Source organism: Arachis ipaensis, chromosome B07 (assembly GCF_000816755.2).
Source record: "Arachis ipaensis cultivar K30076 chromosome B07, Araip1.1, whole genome shotgun sequence".
In the NCBI taxonomy this organism is placed as follows: domain Eukaryota; kingdom Viridiplantae; phylum Streptophyta; class Magnoliopsida; order Fabales; family Fabaceae; genus Arachis; species Arachis ipaensis.
This window is the reverse complement of record NC_029791.2, coordinates 36,374,855-36,398,809: the sequence shown is the minus strand read 5'-3', so window position 1 is coordinate 36,398,809 and position 23,955 is coordinate 36,374,855. Positions and strand designations below refer to the sequence as shown.

At 32.2% G+C, this 23,955-nt stretch overlaps 1 protein-coding gene across 6 annotated transcripts in view; it reads right to left on the bottom strand.

The window, feature by feature from the left end:
* The window catches only part of LOC107609328 (protein KINKY POLLEN-like), a 30,331-nt gene that overhangs the window by 5,322 nt on the left and 1,054 nt on the right, over positions 1-23,955 (bottom strand). Inside the window, exons 2-21 of one of the 6 annotated variants that reach the window (XM_016311242.2) lie at positions 23,457-23,568; positions 22,308-22,598; positions 21,800-22,062; positions 20,767-20,980; positions 18,500-18,670; positions 18,319-18,396; positions 16,436-16,702; positions 13,517-15,616; positions 10,074-12,063; positions 9,900-9,997; positions 8,751-9,101; positions 7,801-7,919; positions 6,608-6,860; positions 6,028-6,255; positions 4,926-5,065; positions 3,948-4,020; positions 1,368-1,472; positions 1,195-1,281; positions 575-721; positions 322-489 (exon numbers count right to left, since the gene is read on the bottom strand). In XM_016311242.2, coding sequence (XP_016166728.1) covers positions 322-489; positions 575-721; positions 1,195-1,281; positions 1,368-1,472; positions 3,948-4,020; positions 4,926-5,065; positions 6,028-6,255; positions 6,608-6,860; positions 7,801-7,919; positions 8,751-9,101; positions 9,900-9,997; positions 10,074-12,063; positions 13,517-15,616; positions 16,436-16,702; positions 18,319-18,396; positions 18,500-18,670; positions 20,767-20,980; positions 21,800-22,062; positions 22,308-22,598; positions 23,457-23,568 — 7,255 coding nt within the window. Of the gene's footprint in view, positions 1-321; positions 490-574; positions 722-1,194; positions 1,282-1,367; positions 1,473-3,947; positions 4,021-4,864; positions 5,066-6,027; positions 6,256-6,607; positions 6,861-7,800; positions 7,920-8,750; positions 9,102-9,899; positions 9,998-10,073; positions 12,064-13,516; positions 15,617-16,435; positions 16,703-18,318; positions 18,397-18,499; positions 18,671-20,766; positions 20,985-21,799; positions 22,063-22,307; positions 22,599-23,456; positions 23,569-23,955 lie in introns of those variants that run through there. The other 5 variants (XM_021107636.1, XM_021107637.1, XR_002351401.1 and 2 more) reach the window with 5 other exon arrangements.

The window sequence follows — 23,955 nt, the reverse complement described above, 5'->3', positions numbered from 1 at the left end:
AGCACATCTCTTTGTTGTTTCTATATATAAGTTTTCTTGCTTTAACGTTTTGAGTGTGATACTGGTTGTCGCTTTGGTTTATCTTTCCTTCACAGGCTCCTAGTTAAACTATATTCCTTCATATACTACGTATGTTTCTTTGTTTTTAGGTATCGTAATGTCTCGTCACCCTTAACTTACAACTGCAGCGTGAGGCCTTGTGTGATAGGGTGTTACATCAAATGCTTCAAAAAGCAAATGACCGAAAATCACATTCCGAATATCAAAACCAATTCTTCTACCAAATATGTTATCAAGATAAACTAAGAAGGAAAAAATCACCTGCATTCCAGTCACAGATTTCAGGACTCCCCAGATGACATGCTTCTTAACTCGTGAGAAGAGTCTTTGCCAACTCCCAACAAACTCTACCCGATGAAATTGATCCATTAGTAATCTCAGATCACTTACGGCGAATCTTGATCCTTCATATGTAACCGATAACTCAACCTACAAGAAAGAATGCAAGATAACAAGTGACCAGATGGAAGATGGCAAGTGACAACTTTTCAAACCGCGTCCAACAACCACTAACCTGGCTAATCTTGATTTCATGAAAAACCATCATCTTTTTTGGCTTCTTCTCGTCACTAGGCTTAGAACCTTTAGTTTTGCTTTTAGGTGCCTCATCCTCACTAGAGTCGGCCAATATTTCTTCCTTTGTATTTTTAGCTTTGGATGCCTACAAGCACGTTACCAAACTCCTTATGACAAATCTACCATGCAAAAACATATAAACTTGGATAATAGGAAAAACATGAGAAAAGAAGCTAAAACCTTCCTTGGTTACCCGAACGATGTAGATTAAATTAGCATTACTTACAATGTTGCATAGATATGGACGTGGTACTTGTACTAGTTGTACGAGAATGAAAATTTTGCAGAAAAATAGGTACAAGTACGCGAGCATAACTCTAACAAAAAAGATAATTAAATCATAAATCAAGTATATTTTGCAACATTTAATGTTTCATGAAGATTAATTTATATTTAGATATATTTTTTCAATATAATATTTGATCAACAAGTATTCAAGTATCCATATTAGGTAGATACTAGTATCAATGGCCTTTAAGAGTACCCATATTTCAGACCCTAATTATATTAACATTATTACTTGAGAGACACGAACTGGACATTTTATTAAATAGTCACCTGAGTTGAATCGGCTTGGGCTGAGGATGAGGTATCACCTTTCTTTGCACGCCTTGCACCAGCTGTTGCTGAAACCTTCCAAACCTCCTGTACGGATAATCATTATTAACTGATGACAAACCATGAATTTTATTACTGTTGGTGAGATAAAGTTTGCAAGATCCTTAACTAACCTTTCGACGTTGAGAATCACGTTGTTCTTCTTCTGGAAAGAAATACCCCCACATCATTGTGTACATTGTCTCTGTTAAATGGATCTTAAGGGGGTAGATATCTACCTATAATGTAAAAGTAAACTATAGTAAACAAACTGCAAGAGTCAAGTTCAACAAAATGTCTCATAAATAACAATTTTGATTGAAATGCTTTTGTACTCAATAGATTCTCAATTCTAGACACAACAAATGAATGGAATATTCTAGGGAATGCAAAAGTTATCAATTAGTCATTTCTTTACCAATAGTTATTAGAGCAATTCATATTGCAACAATTATTGTATGCTTCTCATCCCTTCCCATCCCACCCTCCTCAACAAAAACAAAAGCAATTATACAAGGTAGGTTAAAAATAACGTCATATTTTGGCCAAAGTGATGGAAATTACATCTGCATGAGAAAAAGCTTTTCCATGCAATAGCAAATGACAAGGAGAGATATGGGTGTACCTTTTCTATGTTTCCTTGAAAGGAAAACCATCTTAAGCCTCTACTAGGAAAGATCAATGAAAATTTTAAAATTGTAGTTGATTTGCTAATAAGTTACTAAATCTATTAGGATTAGTTCCTAATAAGTTACTAAATCTATTTGCTACACATAAATGAGTAGTTTAAAGCAAGAGATAATGATAAGTTAAGGAAAGTGAAGAATGATATTAGTTGGTTATAACTGATACAATGTACGAAACCAAACAATAAAATAAATGGTAAGTTACACTCACACTCCTTAAAGTTTATCAAAATTACACACCACCCTCTATTTGACTAGTATACATTCACCTCCCCTTTATTGCATCATCAAATTGAAATGGCATTAAAAATAGGTTGAAAAAAAAAAGTCACTTTTAACCCGACAATCTCTATGCATATAAAACTCATCAAGAAAGCAGAAGAATCACAAAAACTTTGTTTCTTTTAACATTGTTATGAAGGGCATTTTTGTCATTCTAATTGAATAAAACAAAATAAAATAAAAAGAATATTAATACACATGTGACAAGCATGTGTATAAGGATCTGTTTAAAACAAGGGAGGTGAATGTATACTGGTCAATTTACCGTAGAAAATAAATCATTTAGGTTCAGGGTTGCCAAAGTACTTTTTCAACCGGTGCCCATAATGTATTTTGTTTTGTTTTCTTTGAGCTTTATCTTGAAATACAAGACATTGATTAAGGTAGGATCCATTCAAAAGGAGTCACAATAATTAAACTGGAACAAACTTGGATTCATTGAAAAGGGGAAATCAGGCAGCATAACTTTCATGTTGGTCATCTTAGCTAGTTCTCAAGGATTCCTAGGCAAAATTTGCCGAAAAAAACTGGTAGCAATAATGTTACAAATCATGATATCTTTCCACTAATGGGACCATAACAGTTAGCAGAGTCCATTTAAGGTGGTTTCAATGTCTTTTGAAAGCTAATAAAAATTATAATTTTGCCAAAAAAAAAAGGGTGCAAAACAGTAGTTCCAGAACCACTTATCCAACAATTCTCTCCATTTGCAAGCTTGTGAATTCTCTATTTCAACAATTCTCTCCATGCCAGGATTCCTAAAACTTACCCAAGTGGGGTTAGCAGCGGACAGTTTTGCAGAATGCAGCATTAGAGTTTATTATTAGGATTTAACTCTTAGGGATACTCTCATTCTCTCATCTTTAAGTAATAGACTTGAACGAAATGATTAAAACAACATAGCAGTGATAGATGGATCGAAGACAGAAGCACGACGAGGTGATCATTGAGGCAGCAGATGCTAGAGGAGGCAGTGGATGTGTAGTGGAAACGACTGTGGATGAATAGTGTAGCAAACTTAGGGAAAAGAACAAAAATGTAGAAAATGCAAGAGATGAAAAGTGGTTGGATGGAGAAAATAAGACTAGGTTTGGAAAGAGGACAGCAAGGTCATATTTAAAACTCTTTGCTATGATTTAATTTTATCCTGATTCTTAACACATGTAAATTACATTATCTTAGTAGGAATCTTCTAGACTCTCAATCACGTGATGATAATGCTCAAGTGAGCATCTAATGAACTCATTATAAAGTCAACCAACAATGATTGTGAAGTTTGCGATAAATCAACTTAGGATAGATAGTGGTGTATTTATTCCCTCCAGCTCCATATGGTATGTGTAAGAATAACTCGTAAGGCTTATCTTATGAAGACTTGTTAGAAAGAACATGACCGTGTAGTTTATAACTAGCCATAGACCATATTAAGAGGCTCCTATGGGTTCGGGTAAAGGATTTATGATGTTCTAAGGTGTATTAAGTTATGTGTATATTCATATATGAAGTGTTCATCTATATTACTAGGACTTGATTGTGGATAATAGATGTTTTGGATGCTTGAAAACTGAATGCTTATATGTGGCTAATTTATAATGTTGTGATTTGTTGATGATTTGGAACCATTTAATGTGTTAGATATATTGACAACTAACAGAATTTATGACTCAAAAATAATTATGTTACCAATCTGTTCATTTAATCTATCTCTAGTATTTTAAAACAAAAGAACCTGAAGGAAACACTTACCTGAAAAAGTTCAAAGGGAGCTTTTCCATCCTTTGGTTGTCCTTGTCTTGCATCAAGCCTAAGCATCACTTTTCTGGTGGAAGCAAACATATTCGAAAATAAGGAAAACATGAAAAGTAAGGCATTGGAATTTTATTTGTTATCGTTTATACCTAAGTGGATTCTAAGAAAATATATAAAGATATTCCTTGAATTGCTTGTATTAATTTGGAAGTTCATTAAGCCTTTATGTACAACTAGAAAATGATTGTAGTAATACTGTAATGTTTACTACAAATATATTACAACTATCTGTGCACATGAACTTACAGGTTAATGAGCACATTTTATTAATATCTATTTATGTTTCAAACGCTTAATCTAATTCTATAACATAGAATTCAAATGTTTCGATTGTTTAAAATGTTGAGGAAATGTTTACACAAGTACCAATTGTGAAGGTCAAGCAAAATTTAATGGCAAATCATTTTTCTATTATCGATATTCTAGTTGTCTATCATCATATTCACCTTTTTATACATATGTAGCTGGATATAATTACCAAGAATGTCCCCAAAAGTGAAAGTAACATATAAAAGATAACAAAAGAAGTATTCATTCTCTAGAAAGCTTGGATTTGTGAAAATAGTTTTATCCAGGCTTAAGAGATGGTAAAGAAAATAGAAACATTAGAAAAATTATCAAAAAAACATGTTGGAAAAGCTCTATTACATTGATTTTGAATTCTTTATTTTTTGTTATGATTTTTGCATTAGAAGTATGCCTTATACTCCTTACTTTCTCTAGTTATGTCTCTTTATTCCAAGACAATTCTTTTCAATTATTAAAAATTAAGTTATATCAAATGACTAAGATAATTACTGGAATGACAAAACTAATACTGCAACAACTAAATCTTGCCCAGTAAAATAGTATACCCTAGAAAGTTGTCTTGTAAGCACCAATAGGTACAAGAAAATTCCAGAGAAAAGTACATACTTTCCCCATTCAGACGGAGGATTCCAAGCTGCCAAAACTGTATCAGACTTGGCATTAGCCAGACAATTTCTGAAAACAAAGTATTTTGTTGTGAAATGAGAAATGCCCACATCCTTGAAATCCCGGTCAAAGTCGTAAATCTAAGTGGTTAGCAGAAAAAAGAAATCGAATTAGCATATTCTTGAAAATTCAGACAAAAGAAAAAATGAATTTTAGAAGTTAGAAAACACGAACATGAAAATAAAGGAAGATCTGTGTAAGTATTCTACTGTCCCTTTCCCTCATAACAATCAAGAATAAGACATTACAGTAGCTTAGGTTTTGTAGTCCACCTAAGGAAGTTGAATGAGAAAATTCAAATCTTTTTGCATTTAAAATTTATTTAGTACATATACATAAAAAGCAAGACTTTAAGGATATGTTTGGAAGATTTTGATACAATGGGAAGAAGACACTAACAGGATGGTAGAAAAACAAAGTAAAAGGAATGGATTCCCTTATTTGGTTATGCAATGAAAAAATGGATGACTTCTTTCAATAGTTACATACTCTTGTTCAACCCTCCCTTCCCCTCCATTGAGTTCCCAATTTGGTGAATTAAAAAAATGAAACTTTTGAGTGGAGAGGGACACATTGTTCGTTCTTGGCCATCCCACCACATTCACTAAAGTGTCTTGTAATCATAGTTCATTTAAATCTAGCCAGTTATACCACTTATCCCATTGCAACTCTCCTATTGTGTAAACTCATTTGGGAACTCATTGATTCCTCCTTATTTGATAGGATACGGTTTCCACTTTGACCACATTCCATATATGGCGAGGTGATGAGTCTCCAAATGAATACACACAAAATAAGTTGTTCTATCAATATTCTAGTTGACTTATCACCATAGAATGAAGAGTGCCTCTTCCCTTATTTTCACCCAATCTTATTATAATAAAGTGATGAGTGCAAATGAGCACACTAAAGAAGAGTCATTCAATCATTAACCTATTTCTATTTGATATTATGATAGAAGTTCACATTTAAAAATATTTTTCAGTGAACAAACTAAATTATAGAATGAGACACACATTAAAGCTTGCAGAAAAGAACTTACCATGTCATTAATCTCAACTTCAGCAAAGGATTTACCATGAATAAGCATGCTCCAAACAACTTTATTGATTTGCAAAGATAAGTGCATGGCATGGGAGGGACTTTTGCTCTTTTTTTCCTTTTCCATTAGTTGCAATTGGGCAGCTTTTTGCAGAGCAACTCTTAGAGATGCATATGCTTCCTTCCTTGCTTTCTTTGCAACTACAAGTTCTTTTCTCAATTCTTGGATCTGCCAGCAGAATAGGACTACTTCGATTACAAATGGAAATTTGTTCTTCACAAAAATATGCACAAGTACATATGTTGTCAAGATTCAAATTATTGTTCCCTAAAATTGACCATATTTGTGACAAAAAATACTTAATAAATATTAAATTGAAATATGAGATTATCAAATATATTTAACAAAGAAAATTTCTTTAAAATGACAATTAATATACGTCTATACCATATGGAATAATAAGATCTGTAAAACAAATTTAGTTAATAGAAAAAACCTAAATTTAAAAGACAAACATTTATAATTGGAGTCAAGCTACCAGGTCACGAAATTCTATGGATTATTAATAAGATTTACTTACCAACAAAGGTATCCCACCATCTATCATCCAGCACTCATCTTCCTTTTCTAGAGTCTGGTCACCAATATTGTCGCACCAAAGAGATAATTTCCCTATATCATCAATAAGCAACCTCTGTTTTCTCTCTACCACTTCAAGATTGATTTTTTCAAGTTCAACCTCTTCAATCCCATCAGGAACCACCTCATCTGCTGCTTCCTCTTCCACAATATCATCATCTTCAACAGAAAGTGATAGGCTACTTTTTTGAGGCCTAAATTGTGTACAATAATATACTCAATTTTTTTTTGAAGAAACTTTTCATATAAATAGAAAATATCTTGAATTTTATTTAAAGGAAAAAGAGCATCAAAATATATATAATTACATAACTAATCTACCCAGGTTATGTATTATTAAATATCAAATCCATCAATAAGAAGCATATTTCACAAAAAATAACATAGAAAATGAACAATAGAGGAAATCAATATAAAAGTTTTCAAAGAGGAATTTTGTAGTGTCCTCAAACATCAAGGACTGCAAAAAGAAAACATGACACAAATATGTAATGGGTGACGTAAAGTAACCCCAAAAAATAATAGTGATCCTAGCTACACAGCACATATAAGTTTCAACAACCAAATTTTATGGTACTATTAAGTTTGACACAGTAATAAAAGATATAAACATACATCAGTATGTAAAGTAGGTAAACAGATAGAGAAACATCACATAGAATACTTTGAAAATTTGATACATCTTTTGATCAATAATTTGTATTTAAATACATTAATTCAAAAGTGAATTACCAATAATTTGGTGCATAGTTTTTTTTACTGTGGCAAGCAAAAAAAAATTCTTATATGAAACTAGAGCATATTTAATGCATGCTCTAGGAATATTCAAACCATTTTATTTATAGTATCAAAAGTTATATAAAAAAACATAAGAATGAGTACCTAAAGCACAAACTAAACATGCTATAAGAGTATACAATATTTATTAAACATAGAAAGGATCAAGGAGTATAAAGGTAGAGGGAGATTCTTGCACACAAAAACATCCTTAGACATACTCACAATAAAAGTGGATTCTATTAACGTTATTCAAGGTTTTAAACACTCCCCCAAAACTGTTATGTGAGTATGCCCATGATGATTGCTAAACATGTGTCCAGATAAGAAATTTTTTGACATAGAAATGGATCATACTTTGGAATGCGTGCAAAAAGAAGATTGCTTAGTACATCCATCATGACTTGAAATTGGCGAGATGTCATTATTGCTGTTATATTGTGAGAATTGAATTTAACCTCTTTCAAGGGCTTCACCTGCAGCAAGGATGCAAAACTTGTCAACAAATTACAGACATAATTTTTTTACTTAATTAAATACTATTTGACAACTATTATCCATCGATGTTAATTTTTCTAGTTAAGTTCTTACACAATTCCTATATGAAGGCTTATTACAAGTTTGTTAGTTGGGTCACAAGCATTTATCTGTCTTTATGCATGGAAGGGGTGTATTATAAGTCTCTTATTGTGCTAGGCCCACTCAATTCAATTGGATATCTTATTTGGGAAACAATACAAAATGAGACACTTGATTATGGAAGACAACATTTGATTGACAAGAATGTCATCGAGGAAGATTTAAGGGTTCCTTGAAGTGAACAAGCAAGGTACGAGTGTATTGCGTATGAATTCTAGTCCAGTTGAATTTAAAATATAGTGTTACATATGTATATATTTATACATGTACATGCACAATTGAACATGAGGAAAGAACTCGCGAACATCAAATTACCTAGGAATCAAATCATTCTATCTTGCCGGAATTATTAAAAGATGCATGATATACATATGATTAATTCTAAGATATATGTACACGTTACAGAGTAAAGGCCTAATTTGGTCAATTAAGTAGCAAGCCTGTTTTGTTTCGATCCATAAAACTTCAAAAAAAGATTCATTTATGCCATGTGGTGTGCATGCCACATGGCACACTAATGTGTCAATTAATACGACAAGTTAACAAAATTGTAATGGTTACCTAATGATTAACCGTTTAGAATAAATTGTCTTATGAGATGTAACCTAAGGAACTAAATTAACCCTTGAAATTTCAGGCATTTAATATCTAGGTGGGGAAAAAGATACCTTGAGTTCGTTTGTACATCCTTTGTGCCTCGTGTATTGGAAGTACATATCACAAGGCATAAAAACTCTCTCAAGAAGAGCACCTGTACGCATTACTTTTGGAGAACCTCTAAGAATTTTTGGAAGCCATTGTACTCCAGCACCAAGATCAACATCTGTTGGCGCAACATGGGCCTGCACATGCTCCAACATAACAGACATCTCCGTTCTTTTCCAAGCGATTTCAGGTACAACAGTAGGCAGTTCTTTAGTGCTAAGTTGTTGCTCAATCATTTCCTGACCAACTTGAAGGACCGATTGAAATGATTGGGCCAAGACACGACCACTAACAGCAGCAAGTAAAAATCTACCCTGAAAAGTTATGATACGAATTAGTCTTCTAGGATTGATCTCCATATTTTTCTATATTTTTTTCTACATTTCAGGATTTGTTTATTCATTTCTTCAGTAATTTAGGAATAGGGATTATAGATATTATAAAAAAGGCTTAATACATTATATTGTATATTACATCCCATCTCTACAAAATATACTATATCAACTTTGATATTAATCATCTTTACTCTTTCTTTTCTTCATTTACTACATAAAATTTATAATCTTAACATGGTCTATTGGTCATCCTCAGTGACTTATATGTCCATTATTCTATAGTAAAGTTTCTTATAATTTAGAAATCCTTTATTGTTCCTCCATTGGTATTCTTTGATACTTATCTTGAATATATCTCTTTCTTATCACTCATATTGCAATTTGTCTTTTGTCATGACTGATAAATTTTAGAAATTCCTATGACAATGGAAAGAATGATTTCTTCCAAAAGCTTATACTAGGTATAAGCACATTAATGATTTCATACTTTAACACATCCCTTGGAAAAAAGAAAACAACATGTGGGCTAAAAGCTTGGACTTTTTAATGAGAAATTGAATATATTACACGAACCAAATTCAAATAGATCTTAACAAAAAAGCAGAGTTGGCTGCTACTTCTAAAAGTAAGATCTTTCGAAATAATCAAAAATAAAAGAGAAAATATATATCGTGTTAATATCAATTAAAGTTTCTAGTCATGGGAATGAATTTTCCTTAAGCAAACCAATTTTGGCCATTTAACTCAATTCAAAATGCATAAATAATTGGGACTTACATTTGCATCCTCTGAGTGCAGATTAAATTGTGGCTCAATAACATTCACCATGAAATGTCGAGTCCCTTCTGTTGAATCTTCTGTATTTTCCTTTTTTGCTGGAAATAAATGAATTAGTGAAATAACATAATTACTCAAGCAAAAGGTTATCAGCAATATATATATGATACTCACCAGGTGTCAAGTTGTCCACCTTAGTCAAATCTGGTGGCTTTGGAAGTGATCCAGAAGTCTCAGTGGTTTGAAAAGAGGAAGAGTCTGATATATTACTAGCGGGAGGGCATTTAGAAATCTCCTCTTGATGGTTTTCTTGAACTCTATCATCCTTATTAGTTTTAGTTCCAATCGCAGCATCATGATGGGTTTCAGCTTCTGATTCTTTATTGCTTTCAACTACTCCAACTGCATCTTGATGGGTTTTCGCTCCATTATTTTGCTGGTTTTCAGCCCCCTGATCTTGTTGGTTTGCATTAGTACTCACATCATGTTGTTTGGTTTTCTCAAGAAGCTTTCTCCGTGCATACTGTCGAGATGGAGAAGGTTTGGAAGGTGCAGCAGCTTTAGCTAGACAAGCAATCCAGGAGCAAACAGCATCTCTGTTTTCAATGTTCCATAAAATCTTAAGGCAATACACAAACACACGACGACAATTGTCATCTATTATCACACTGTAACCATCATCATCGCTTGGGTCAGACTGCTCATGCTCATCACTTTCATTTCTTTTTTCAGGTTGACCCCGAACATTGGTTGGCTGAACATATTTTTTTCCTGCTTCTTGCCAGGCTAGTAATCTAGCAGGATCAATCTTTGGAGACTGCCTCCTTATAATGAAGTAATCACAAGATAATATGAACCCGTCATCATTATTCTTTTGTATGACAATGTCACCTTCTTTAGAGTTAGCTTTGTCCTTAGATGCAGCTGAAGGTTGAGAGGTTTTTGGTATTATGTTTAGTAATTTAGCAATGCTAGTGGAGTTTTCTTTATCTATAAAAGCTTTGGGCATGTGTAAGTCGACACCTTCATAAACAATTGACAAAAGGTCACGAATGCTTTCAAAATCATACTTCTGCCTACCCCTACTAAAACATACTTCAAACTTCATCTTATTCATCGTGAGGGTTAATCCTTTGGCCAGATCGTCATCATGGAAAGGGATGTTCTTTATGCAAGTTGGTGTGGAATCTATACGGATCATAAATTCAGTCATCACTTTATCCATTGCAAGATTACCAGATCTAAGAATCCTTGGAACTCCAAAACGAGGGAAACGCGAGAACAAACGTAACTTATGTGGAGGGAGGTACATCACGTTACCAAATTTCACAAGCCATGCAAGATCATGAGCACCAAGTTTGATAATTGTGTAAGCAGGTGAAACATTATGAGAAGGACGGGTATTGGTTCCAGCCATTGAGGATGAGGATTGTTTCTCAAACGAAGGAAGAAAGGAGCTGAAATATATGTCCATCCGAAGGGACCAATTGGTGGATCTAAATGGGTCAAATACTTTCTCCCGAGTCTTTCCCTCAGCTGGAAGTGCAAATAAGAAATGATTCATGGGGTCCCCAGAGTCACAATCCCAATCCATTCTAACATCAAGAATAAAGAATGGAGCTTCCAAAAATGCACCAGACACACCTGCTGGAATTTCAGAACCTTGCTTACTTGCCAAGTTTTCCAAACTGCTCACTAGAACCTTGAAATCTTTGGCAGAAGCATAAATTTTACCATCTGACTGATGAATTTCCATAGAGCTTGTTACAATTTCAAGTTTATCAAGCTTTTCATAAGGATTTGAAGTTGCCAAAAGATGAAATTTTGTTTCAGATAACGTTAAAGAGACTTTTCCGTGGATATAGTTTCTCATGTCATCCCACCACGGTAAACTCTTCTCTTTTTTTGGTGGCAAAATAAGTGGACCAGGTTTTATGACACTTAGATTAGCCCTTCGCATTACTACTGTGAAAGCATAACTAATATCAGCGAAAACGGGTTCATAACCCACACCAAATGACACTTCACCCTTTTGAAAATGTATTGGCAAATTTAAATATGACTTCATTGGTGGAGTAGTACCAGTAAGTGATCGAAGCATGGAAACCTTTCTCCATTTTCCAACGTAAACATCCTGAAGCATTTGAGGTTGAAAGAAGGTTGCCTAGTTGAAACAATAGAAATATGATCAGATTGAATATCAAGTAGACAATCTCCCAACTGAAAATCATATTGAGTTAAAGTGGTAGCAAACTTATTTCTTTTCAGTTGCAAGTAATATGAAACAATATTTCATTTTCATATTTATTACATAATTAGGATCCTTTATCATGGATCCTTCTTCCAAAAGTTTATGAAAGAACAAGAACATGTTTTATATCTAACATGCCCACTCATTTAAGTCCTATCAGTTTGAAGTGCAAATCATGCACAAATATGTCGTATATTCTGTAGTATTTTAAATTTTATTTAAAAGTTTCAAATAAAAAGTTACACTATAAAATATTGGCAGCTAAACATATCAATTTATTAGCAAATTTGTACTAATTTTTGTGAGGGTTCAATTGAGCACTAATGGTTATGTGGACAAAAAGACAATGGTTAAACTAGCTAGTATCTTGTTTTTTTAGTTAATTATTTATTTTTTCATATTTCATAACCATTATTATTCCAACAAGACATAATTTCTTTATAACTAAATATCGAGCTCCAATATTTATCCCTATATAATTCATTTATCAATTATCAATTATACAATTTCTAAGATTAAAAATGTGCCATTAAATATTGACACTTTTATATTTCAAGTTGGTGTTCTCTTGCTCTACATTATTTTGTCTGAGGCTCCAAAAAATAGAGACTACTACTATTTTTCCATAACTGTCAATTGGCCTCATTAGTGATCCCTAATGTAATTAAGGAAGTGCATTCTACAATAGCAATAGCATGATATTTAAAGTTCATATCTAGATAAAATTCCAAGTTAATAAGCTAAAGGTAAATAAATACTCAAACTTTTTGTCAGTTAAGAGTATGTTGTTTGTAATTTTGAGTGTCTATTTAATCGCAACCATAATAATATCACAAAAAAAGGAATGCTAGATAAAGAGATTATTTGCGAAGGAAAAGGAAAGTAGCTAATGAATATAGTGAACACTATAATGAAAAAGAGTAAACATAAAAACCATATACTAAAATGGAAGAATTTTCAAATATTATTACAAGTTTATATGGTTTTGATAAAGTTTGAATATAAATTATTTATCTTTGTTTTCCTATTGTTGGTTCTTTTATTTATCATAAATAAATAGTATTTTTAATTTAGTTACATAGTCATTTATTTCTAAGTATTCTAACTATATTTTTGAAATTATTTTTATATATACTTGTGAGATATACAGATCCCCCAATCACATTTTATTTGAAGGATGAGAATGGTATGAACTGAATTTTGGACCATTTATTATAGAAGTTCCAATTTGTAAAACACCATAAGCTATTAGTTGAAATAGCATTAAAAGAACCTATTAAACCTTAACTTGGTGGTAAAAATATGAAATCAACTTAATGAAAAAGATATAAAGAATGATGAAAGAAATCAGGATTGTCAATATTACCTGCTGAGCTAAGACAACGCTGCCTTCACATCTGCCAGAACTTCCAGAGAAAAGAGGATATGTGTAATCACGAATCTGGGCGACAAGAGAAGCAGTGCGTAAGACAATGTTTGCTCCAAACATTCGCGAAAATGGTATATTATGTTTAAGAATGATAGGATCAAGCTTCTTTAGAAGTTCAATCATCCCATCTTCTCCACCATCAATTTTTGTCAAGGTTACATCCAAGTCTGATGCAGATAACGTCAAAAGGGAAATCCTTGAAGCACTCGGTTTGAAACCAACTTGAAAGCCAGCATCTTTATAAGCACCTGAACCTTCTGATAACACTAGGCTCTGACATGCCTGATAGTATTGTTGGAATGATTGTTTATAAATTTCTTCCCTCATAGAATTAATAGTTGAAGAGTCACTTGCATTAACTTCAATATCATTACCATCAACATTCTTTCCTTGAGAAGAATTAACAGTAGTAGTATCATCATTATTAGATTTCGACCCTTGATTGGCCTTTGATACAAATTCATCAAGGAAGTTCATCCGAACAGCTAGCTCGCCCACTTCCCTTTTTAGCAGATGATAATGTTCATCGAGCCATCCTTGGATAGGTTCTTCCTCAATATCAAAAGTTAGCTTGCGTATGAAAAGCTTTAGGCATCCAAACTTTACCCCTGAACTAGGTTTCTTGACTTTAGAACTCTCTTTCTTCACAGGAAAAATTATACTAGTCTTAGCAGCAATAATTAGCTTCAAAGCTCTCAACATATCCTCAAGAGCATCATCAATAGCTCGGAGTTGCAGTCTATATGGCATACAAATTTGGATATCAAGTCCTTGAATTACCCAATCCAAGGTTGGGCCAATAGATGAGCTAATAGATTTACTAGGAATTCGTGAAATTTGCATTCGACTACTCTTGATGATTCTAGCCCCATTAAAACCAAACATAAGTCCTTCGAGGAGCACTCCTATGCGAGCATTCTCAGAGAAAATTGATTGCACCTTAACTGTTGCTTCAACTCCATCTCCCAACCCAGCAGATATATTTAGCATTTCTACATCAACTGCAAAAATTTGTTCTTTCTTCTTCTTCTTCTCAACATGTCTTGGTTCTGGTATTGGAGCATCTTTAGCTTTAGACAAATCTTCAACATTCTCATTACCTTGCTCCTGAAGCTTGCTATTATGCATTACAGATTTCAATCGAAGAACAAAATCCATCAGTGATATTTGTAAATCGGGCTCCCACCTCACAGTAATGTCAGTAACACTAAAAAGTGACCTGGTACTATTCTCTTTAACGCCACCTGAGCGTTGTAGAAACTTGGCATTCTGCATATCAAATAAAGCCACCTTTGTCACTGGCCTATCATTTTCCTCTATGTATTCCTCATAATTGGATCGAGTCCTTTCAAGTTCTATTTGAGTGGATTGTTTTTCCTTATTTAAACACAACTTTGTATGAACAATTTCAAGAGAGATAGAGTACTTAAGCTTTGGGTATTCACTATTGGACATTACGCTTGCAGTGCGCAGGGTACCATCAGCTGATTCGGTTATTACAATCCTACCACCTTGTGAACCATAATTGACTCGCTTGGGATCTGGAATAACTGCATTTTCCAATTCGGTCTCCCCAAATATATACAGTGAACATTGTTCCAGATTGCATTTCACCAATTTAGCTCCCTTTCCAGACGGAGGTTTTGGTGGAGGAGGCTTTGTGATCTGAGTTGATTTCTTCTTTGAAGCAGATAAGCTTTTTAATAATGCTTGCAAGGGCATTGCTACTGCTATTAATGGTTCTACACGCTTTACAGATACAACAACTCGCACATTATTTATAGTAACTGATAAACTTTGCATACCCTTAGAACTGTCTTCTTCGGAGGATTTCGTGTCCATTTTGTCCCAGTCCAAACTGACCTTTGTAATTTGCATAATGGAGCCAGAGTTTGTTTCCATGCCAAGAAAGCTTTCTTCCAGGCACTTTTTATATTCATCATCCAAGCTAAGATTTATTTCACCAAGTTCAAAGTGTACAGTAGTCCCCATATGTGAAATGTTGTTTGCAACTAGATGCGATGATTGTAAGCAACCCTAGATTTTGAAAATAGTAAATGGATGCTTGCCAATGAATGTTTTGACAAAAATCTTTAAGCTAACAAATATGGCTAAGACGTATTAAAAGATAACGTCATCCAAAACAGCATATCTTGAATAAACATTAGTGGAGATTTAAGGAGCTAAATAAATGTAAAAAAAAAAAAAAAATCAAACACAAACCACCGAGTAACTTAATTTCCTACAATAAAAATTATCAATTAATGCCCTTTAAAGAAAACTAAAATCCAGCAACAGAAAATGATCCTTTGGAGCTTGAAAATGTAGAGCAATACATGAAAAGGAAAACAACAACTGCAATAAGCTCACAATAATAGAAAATGATCCTTTGGCTATATCGTGTTATGTTGAATAAGCCCTTGCTTGTTGGAGTAAATAAACTAGAAACACTATTTATATAGTTGTTATTAGAAAATATATACATATTGCACGCATACTTTCATGATTAAGTATACTTGTCTATCTAAGACTTCATGTTTCTAATGCCACACATTAAACACATGCTCAATAAACTTAGATTCATGAATTGTTCTCAACAAAACTCAAATTATATCTATGTACCCGATGCATGAATTGTTCTCAATAATACTTGATCCGAATCTTTTTTATTTCTTAAACAAGTCATTTAATTCAGGACTGACCAACGCACCCAAGACATCCAAAAAGTCATATTTGAAATGAAATTGGTTGTTAATTACAAAATGTGAGAAATCTAATAATTTTCAAGATAATGTTTCAACATTTAAAAAGTTTCTATTTTATGAAATAGTGATAACCATATTCATAAGCACTCACATAGTACGCCGGAGATCCAGCCATATCAAAAAGCATTATTGTCACCTCAGGAACTGACACCGTACATTTCCACTTGATAGCCATTTTATCAGTAGATTTTGTTTTTGGTTTTGGTTTTGGTTTTACAACAGAAGAATCTTCTTGAAGAACCATTCTTTTCTTCTTGGACAAATGGAGAAGCAACCAATGCCTTAACCTGTTAGTTAGGATATTGCATTGAAAACCTTCGAGATTAATTTCAATTTCAGCTCTAATAGGTGACAATGACTGAAAAAAAAAAACAAAAAAACCAAATTGAAGGATCAGTGTACCCAAAAACTACAAAGAATCGTAAATCTACAATATATAATATATATTGAACAACACCATAACACATGGAACCCAAAAGGGAAAAGTTGCAAGAATTAGATTACACATGTACTTTTGTTTACAAATAGAACAATAATAAGTATTATTAAAAAGGAAAGGGTATGCAAAGATATGAAGGATGAATGATCCTTGTTAAAAAAATTAGCAAAACAAGAACCTATAGAAAGAAAGACACACAAAAAACAATCAGAAAAATAAATATCCCCCTAAAGTGATCATGCTCCATGATTCGGAATCACATATTTTATAGTTTCCTTATTAGAATGCTTTTCATTAAAACCAAGAGAGTTATGCTTCAGTTAAATACCCTCATTTTTTGTCTTTCTTCCTTCTAAGAAAACCAATGAGGCTAGTCAGCAAGAACTAGTCTGTACTTTATGGCAATAGAGTAGTTAAATGCAAAATATGAAATCTTTTGATAAAGTTAGAATCCTCTAAGTAAAAATGAGGTGAGAGGATTTATAAACCTCACAATCCTTTTTTTTGTGTGTTATAAAGTTTAAATAAGCTCTTGTCTGTTACTATTAAACATAAGTTATAATTCATAAAAGACTAAAATATGCTAATTTTAAAGCAGTTAGTGGATGGTTATAAAATAAACATAGTAGATCGATCAAAACTTGAATAAACATAATGGAAATTAAGTAGTAGTACTTTCGTGATAATTAGTTTATTCATTTTGATTTGTAATTAATTATGTACATATATAAATTTTAAAAGGTAAGGATCTGTTTACTCTCATTGTAAATTTTGTTTAGTTATACAGTAAAATAACTTTTAGTGTTGGATTATACATCAATAAAGTGGTAAGATGAAAATTAAACAGCTTCCAAATTTTATAAAATTTTAAATTGATCTATGTGGTGAAATATCTTAACTTAAATATTAGATTGATAAAACTCACAATTCTTGGAAAAAAACAGAACAAAAGTTATTTAATGGTACAAGTTAACAAGACTTACACTTAATGTAATTGTAAGCTAATCCTGACCCTTGGTAAAATATGCTTATGGAAATTATAATGTTTTTCATTCAATTTAGAGAGACTAATAGATACTTACTGAAGGCAATCCATGTGAATAGATCAACTTTTCTAATCTTGTAACATTCAAATATTAGATTTCTATCACATTAATCCATAACCATAACTAATATGGTAAAAATATTATTTACATGAATAATGTGATAATTGTTTTCAATTAATTTAGGGCCAATTTTATGACTAACATTGTTGGAAGACTAATATGGTGAACAAAATTTTATTAGGGACTAAACTATGGTTTTGTTATGAAGTATATTTCATACCAAAAGGACTATATTGAATCCTACCATTAATGGGAGAGCCATTTTAGTCGATGACCTATAAGTACTTTTGTAGATGTTCAAAGAGCCTAGAAGCATACTCTCACCTTGGTAGGAATTTCATGTGCTTCTACTTAATAGATTGATTAAACACAAAAAAGTACCATTTTTGCAAGCACAGAAGATGCTTATGTGGAGTGCAAATTACTTGCCTGTACTGGAACATACACAAAAAATATTAGATCCAACTTGGATATCTCCAACATTGAAGAACCAGCTTCTCTAAGTAGCTGTAGTATCAATCGTACAAAAGAAAACTGTTAGCCAGAAACAAGATGAAAAGAGAAAAATCATATCACAAGAACTTTAATAATTAATAAACATACTCCATACATGAATTTCAGTAAACACCAGTTGGACATCAACTTGTGTGATCTCGCCAACATCCTCAATGGATCGAAATTTGTTGATGTTCAATTGGATACTCGTGATACTGTTTTCAACTAAAATACCATGTTCCCGATGGGTAAATTTTACATCCACTTTTGGCAGGTTGAAGCTGACCTATCAATGACATTATAATTCAATAATTGACATTAAAATTATTTTAATAACCACTATATATAATTTTTTAAAACAAAAATTGATAGATGGTAAAGCAAACAAGTGCTCTTACTTTCAAGAGGGTCTAAAATTGCCAAATTAAATTAACGAAATAAACAAAAGCAAGATACCAAGGCATGAGTTATTAGGTAAAGGTATACACATGCATTTATATTTAAACACATCCCAATTGCAAAAACTTATTAGGCATGAAGTACCAAAGGCCAAGAACTATCTTCCCTAGTTTCGATATTTAACTTTTATTTAGAAGAACTAGGGGAACAAGAACCCAACTCAAGACTACTTAATCATAAAGGCTCTAATATCTTGGCCAAGATTAATTCTCTAAAAAATTTTAATTAAAGAAACATAAATGTTTTTATATCTTACAATAAAAAAGGTTATTTTGAGTAACTTGCAAGAATTCACATTTTTCCCTAAGCAAAATCAGTGTTTAAAAAGGAAATGTCTCTTGTTTTGGGGGAAATTAGACAACCATAAAAATTAGAGTTATCCACAGCATGGCAACTAATAAAGAATGTATTCACATTGTCTATGTATAATGTCTTTTAAAGTTTTTGAATCAAGATTGATCACGAAATGGCCTCAAACAGAAAAAATTGACTTAATTTGCCTAAAGAAGACACTTATAGATGGATAGAAGAAGTATAATGTTTGAGCAAGTTGTCAAAAGGCCAAAAAAAAATTACCCATGCAATTCAACATAAAAGAAGGGCAAAAAAACAGAAAAGAAAAATCGAAGTCTATGGAATTGTTTGTCATAAACAAGAGAACTTTTTAATGAGAAAAAACGGTTAGGAGTTTAATAGTTCATTTATTCTACTATTTGGAACGACAAAAACAAGAAGGGAAGAACCAAAGAAAAGGCGCAAATTCCATAAAATAGTTACACCCGCATTCAGGCTTATATGTGAGTTGATAGAATAGAAAAAAACAAAACCATACTAAGAGTCAAGCCAAAGCACCTAAGAGAGACAATGTTTGGCATTTTCAAAAATACAGAGCCAACACAATACAACTAGGAAAAAATGTTTAGTTAGAAGAAGGGACAACCTACAACTCGTATTTTCAAAAAATACAACTTTGTAACTAGTTGAGATTTCTAACCAAATAGTCTATGTGTTATTTACCCTTTCATGAAAAACATGATGAGCTACTACTAGATATAATAATATGGTGAAACTAAATAACCTAGAAAACATCTAGCATATTTTGAAAGAGAGACTATATCAAAAAGATGTTTATGGTGAAAAGACCGAAGACTTGTCTCAAGCTAAGAAAAGATATCCAAAACATGATATCTACATTTTAAATGCAAGAACAAACCAAAAAGAACTATTAATGAATCAAAGCCTCTAATATCAACATATTTAAAAGTAAGGTTCCTCTAAAAGACTTTTTACTATTTCCCTATGTTAAACATGTTAAACTTTTATGAATAACAAATCATTTAGGTGTGAGAATTATACTACAACCAAAGCTATATAGCAGACTTCCACAAACAATTAGCTTCTTTTCTTTTCCTATAACTTGTAATCATAGAATAATCTATGGTTATAAGGCAAACCCAACACTCACTTCAAGATACCAACTAAATTTTACTTTTAATAAATGGAAAAAGAAGAGTACAAAAAATGATCATAGGTTTAAATAAAAAATATGAACTAATGATTGTCCACAGGGAGGATAATACATTTTCCAGCTCTCTAATCTCTAGATATTTTGGCAAGGTAGATAATAATGAAATATTTAAACATGAATGATAATTAAAGAAATTGTTAAAGTAAGGATAGTTGAAGTAAAATGCACCTCATATATTATATATTGATGTATTCTCTAAGATTTTAATATGTTTTTGTCTTTTTTATTATCTGAGGATAGTTGCAAGAATTCTACCCCACATAAACAGAGAAGTTGTTTATCAAACTTATATATATTTTCTTCTAGTATATAAGGCTTAGAAATGCACATCGTGATTTAAAAAAAAATGCAAAAAGGTTACCAAATAAGTATAAAAAAAAAAATCAAAACCAAACCTTCTCAGGAAATTTAGAAATGTTGGCCGCAAGTTTTTGCTGCTTACTTAATGGCTCTTGTATGCTTATAGAATCTTCACTTGGTGTTGTACTTATATCAGGGGTAGAGTGAGATTCCAAAGAACTCTTTTTCTTAACCAGAATCCCCTCATTCAAATTCACCATGATCTCTCCAATAGAAATATCCACATTCTTAATAATGGTACCTACTTCACTGTCTCCAAAGGATAAAAGAAAGAGAATAGTTAAGGAGCAATGGATGGATAAAATTAAATATTAAGAAAAAAGAAAAATTAAAGTATTTAAATATAAAATTAAATAAGCTCACTACAATGGCAACATCTGAAAAAGCTGGACTTTGTTTTTTTAATGAGTAGCACTCAAACTGGTACTCATTGGTGTATGCAATTCTAGTCAATATGAGGCGTTTCAAAACATGCTCATCCTCTTGAAAAAGCACTCAAAATTCATTTGCTAACAAATTGAAACTCCCAAGAATATGAAGTACTTAAAAACCATATTAGATGACCCCAAGACTAAAATATGAAGCTCCCATCAATATTTATCTGACAACAAAATCAACAACTAGCATTGTTCATAGTCAGAATCCATTGCAATATAACAAAACCAAGGATATTGAAATTGATTGATACTTTATCAAGTAAAACATTTTCATATTAGAATTGACAAATGAGTTAACTTAATGTCCTCACAAAAATAGTTTAAAGACTTGCAAACTAAGAATAATATATCTAAGAAAATATATGATAACAATATTTAAACCAAAGTTCAGGCAAACAATCATCAAGTAAATTAATGTTTATTAGGTAATAGTTTCTCTATGTTATATGTTGTAGACCCTTGTAGAACATTTATTTGAAAAAAAAGAAACTATTACTTTTTCCCTTTGATCTCCTTTCATATCAACTTGTTCTTGTCTTACACACAAGTCCACTTCCTATTTTTCATCCACATATCCAAGAAGTGAAAGATTAATATTTTCTATTAAAAAGTATATCGGAAAGAATAGTACCTATTATGATCAAATTCACATGAAACGTTGAATTTTTCACACATAAAAGAACCAGAAGACTTTTCTGCAGCTGTAGCAGATGCTTGGTTAGGAGCTATGTACCCTTTTCTTGTAGGATTGGACAATTGATCACCCATTTGAGGCCCATGAATACGAACACCAATGGGCAAAATGTTTACCCTAACAAACAATTTTGTTTCAGACCCTTGATCTTTAGATATATCCACATTCAACTCCCTTATCTCAAGTGCAAATTTAGGTGTCTGTGTCATTTAAAAGAGACTCTGAGTGACCCAAAGACAAGCGTCTAAAAAGGTCTAAACAAAAAAAATACAAGCAAGTTTAAATATAAAAGTACACATGATATTTTAAAATTTTATTTTACCTGGCAAAGAAAATAATTCTACTAATAAATTTTGATATATACACACACAGCAGTGTTAAAAATACTACAGTCAACATGAATTTGGGCAAACTAAAAGGAAATTGTAATGATATAAATGCATACCTTTAGAACTATATCTGTCACACAAACAGACAAATATTTGGCAATGTTGCTTATCATTATCCACTTTTTATTCCCCTTTCCCTTTCCCTTTCCCTTGCTTGAACTACGAGCACGGGACTTCTGAGTTTTCTTCTTTGCAGGGCTTTTAATAGAAGGTCTCGTAACAACTTCTAACTTGCATATTGATAGTTGCAATTTTGGATCCAAAGAACTAACACCGGCAACATGTTCAACCAAGGAATGACGCAAGATGATTTTAATTTCACTAACATATACAGATTCCACAGCACCCTGTTCATGTCATAAATCAACATAATAATGCATCAGATTTTGTAGACACAATTCTGGTTCAAAAAAAAAGGTAAAATAAAATAAAATAAATCATTAGAATAAAAGAAGCATAATTTAGGATTTGGAGAATAATTAAAACAAATCAATTGAGCCAAGCGTCTCATAATAAGGATGGACATTGCACAATACTCCATGTATGAATAAATTTGGGAAGGGATAATTAGAAGTTTAGAACCACTTTCAGTGGTAGTATTCTCAATCTATGTCACACAACAAAAACATTAGTTAGAAGGAATGTCACGAACTAAAGTCAGAATTATTTAAGAGTTTGGTATTTTTTTGAGTAAAATACTACATTTCTTTGTTTTATTTTAGAGTTTTTAATTTTTGAAAATGTGAATTTATCTGTCTTCTCTTAGTATCAACTGATGAGTCCAATTATTGTAATAATTCTCCACTCATGGAGTGTCGAGACATGAATGAGTTATAAATAAAAATAAAAAAATTTAATAGTTCCACAGGAAAGTGCTTTGTTTTAGGATATGATTTTTAATTACTTAGATGATGATAATTAGAAATTAATTCTATACAAAATGCAGCAAAACCAACTTTTATTGCACACTGTTTTATAAAAAATTAGTTAATAGAAGGAAGAATCTTGGCCAAATAGGAACTAAGCTCATCATAGCTATTTCATCAAAGATTTGATAGCCTAGGAAATATTACATTTCAGATGAAACTTGGAGAGATTAGAGGAAAATGTTATTTAATTTCTTCAGTCAATATACATCAATTACCCTTGGCATCAAAATTGTTACTATGATAATAAGCTAGTGAGTTAAGGCGAAGAAGAATAACCTTATTAAACCTCACGACAATGTCTCTTATACGATTACATCCACCAACACGAAATCCAACTCTTGCACCCAAAATCTTACTCACAATCCAAACCGAGAATGCACAAACAAATCTGCAGTGGATGCATCATCATAATCAGGTAACAACATGGTCCTTGCATGAAACACTAATTACAAGATAAACAACATAATGACATTTGAACGTTCAATATTAAACCTTGAAGCCTAGTATGTAAATTGATGCATAACTATTTAAGAAAATAAAGAAATTCCCAGGCCTACATGATCAATTAGTCATGATTCATGAATCTCTACGAACTTTAAAGACTCTTGTACAAGGAATTTGATACATGAAATGGAAGACCTTATGAAGGACAATGTTCAGACAACTTCATAAAACAAGCAATGATCCTATTAATTAAACACATGACTGCTCAAACTCCTTGTCAAATTCTTCTTTTTCCAACAAAACCACTCTTTCAAATCTTCAGAATTTTGTT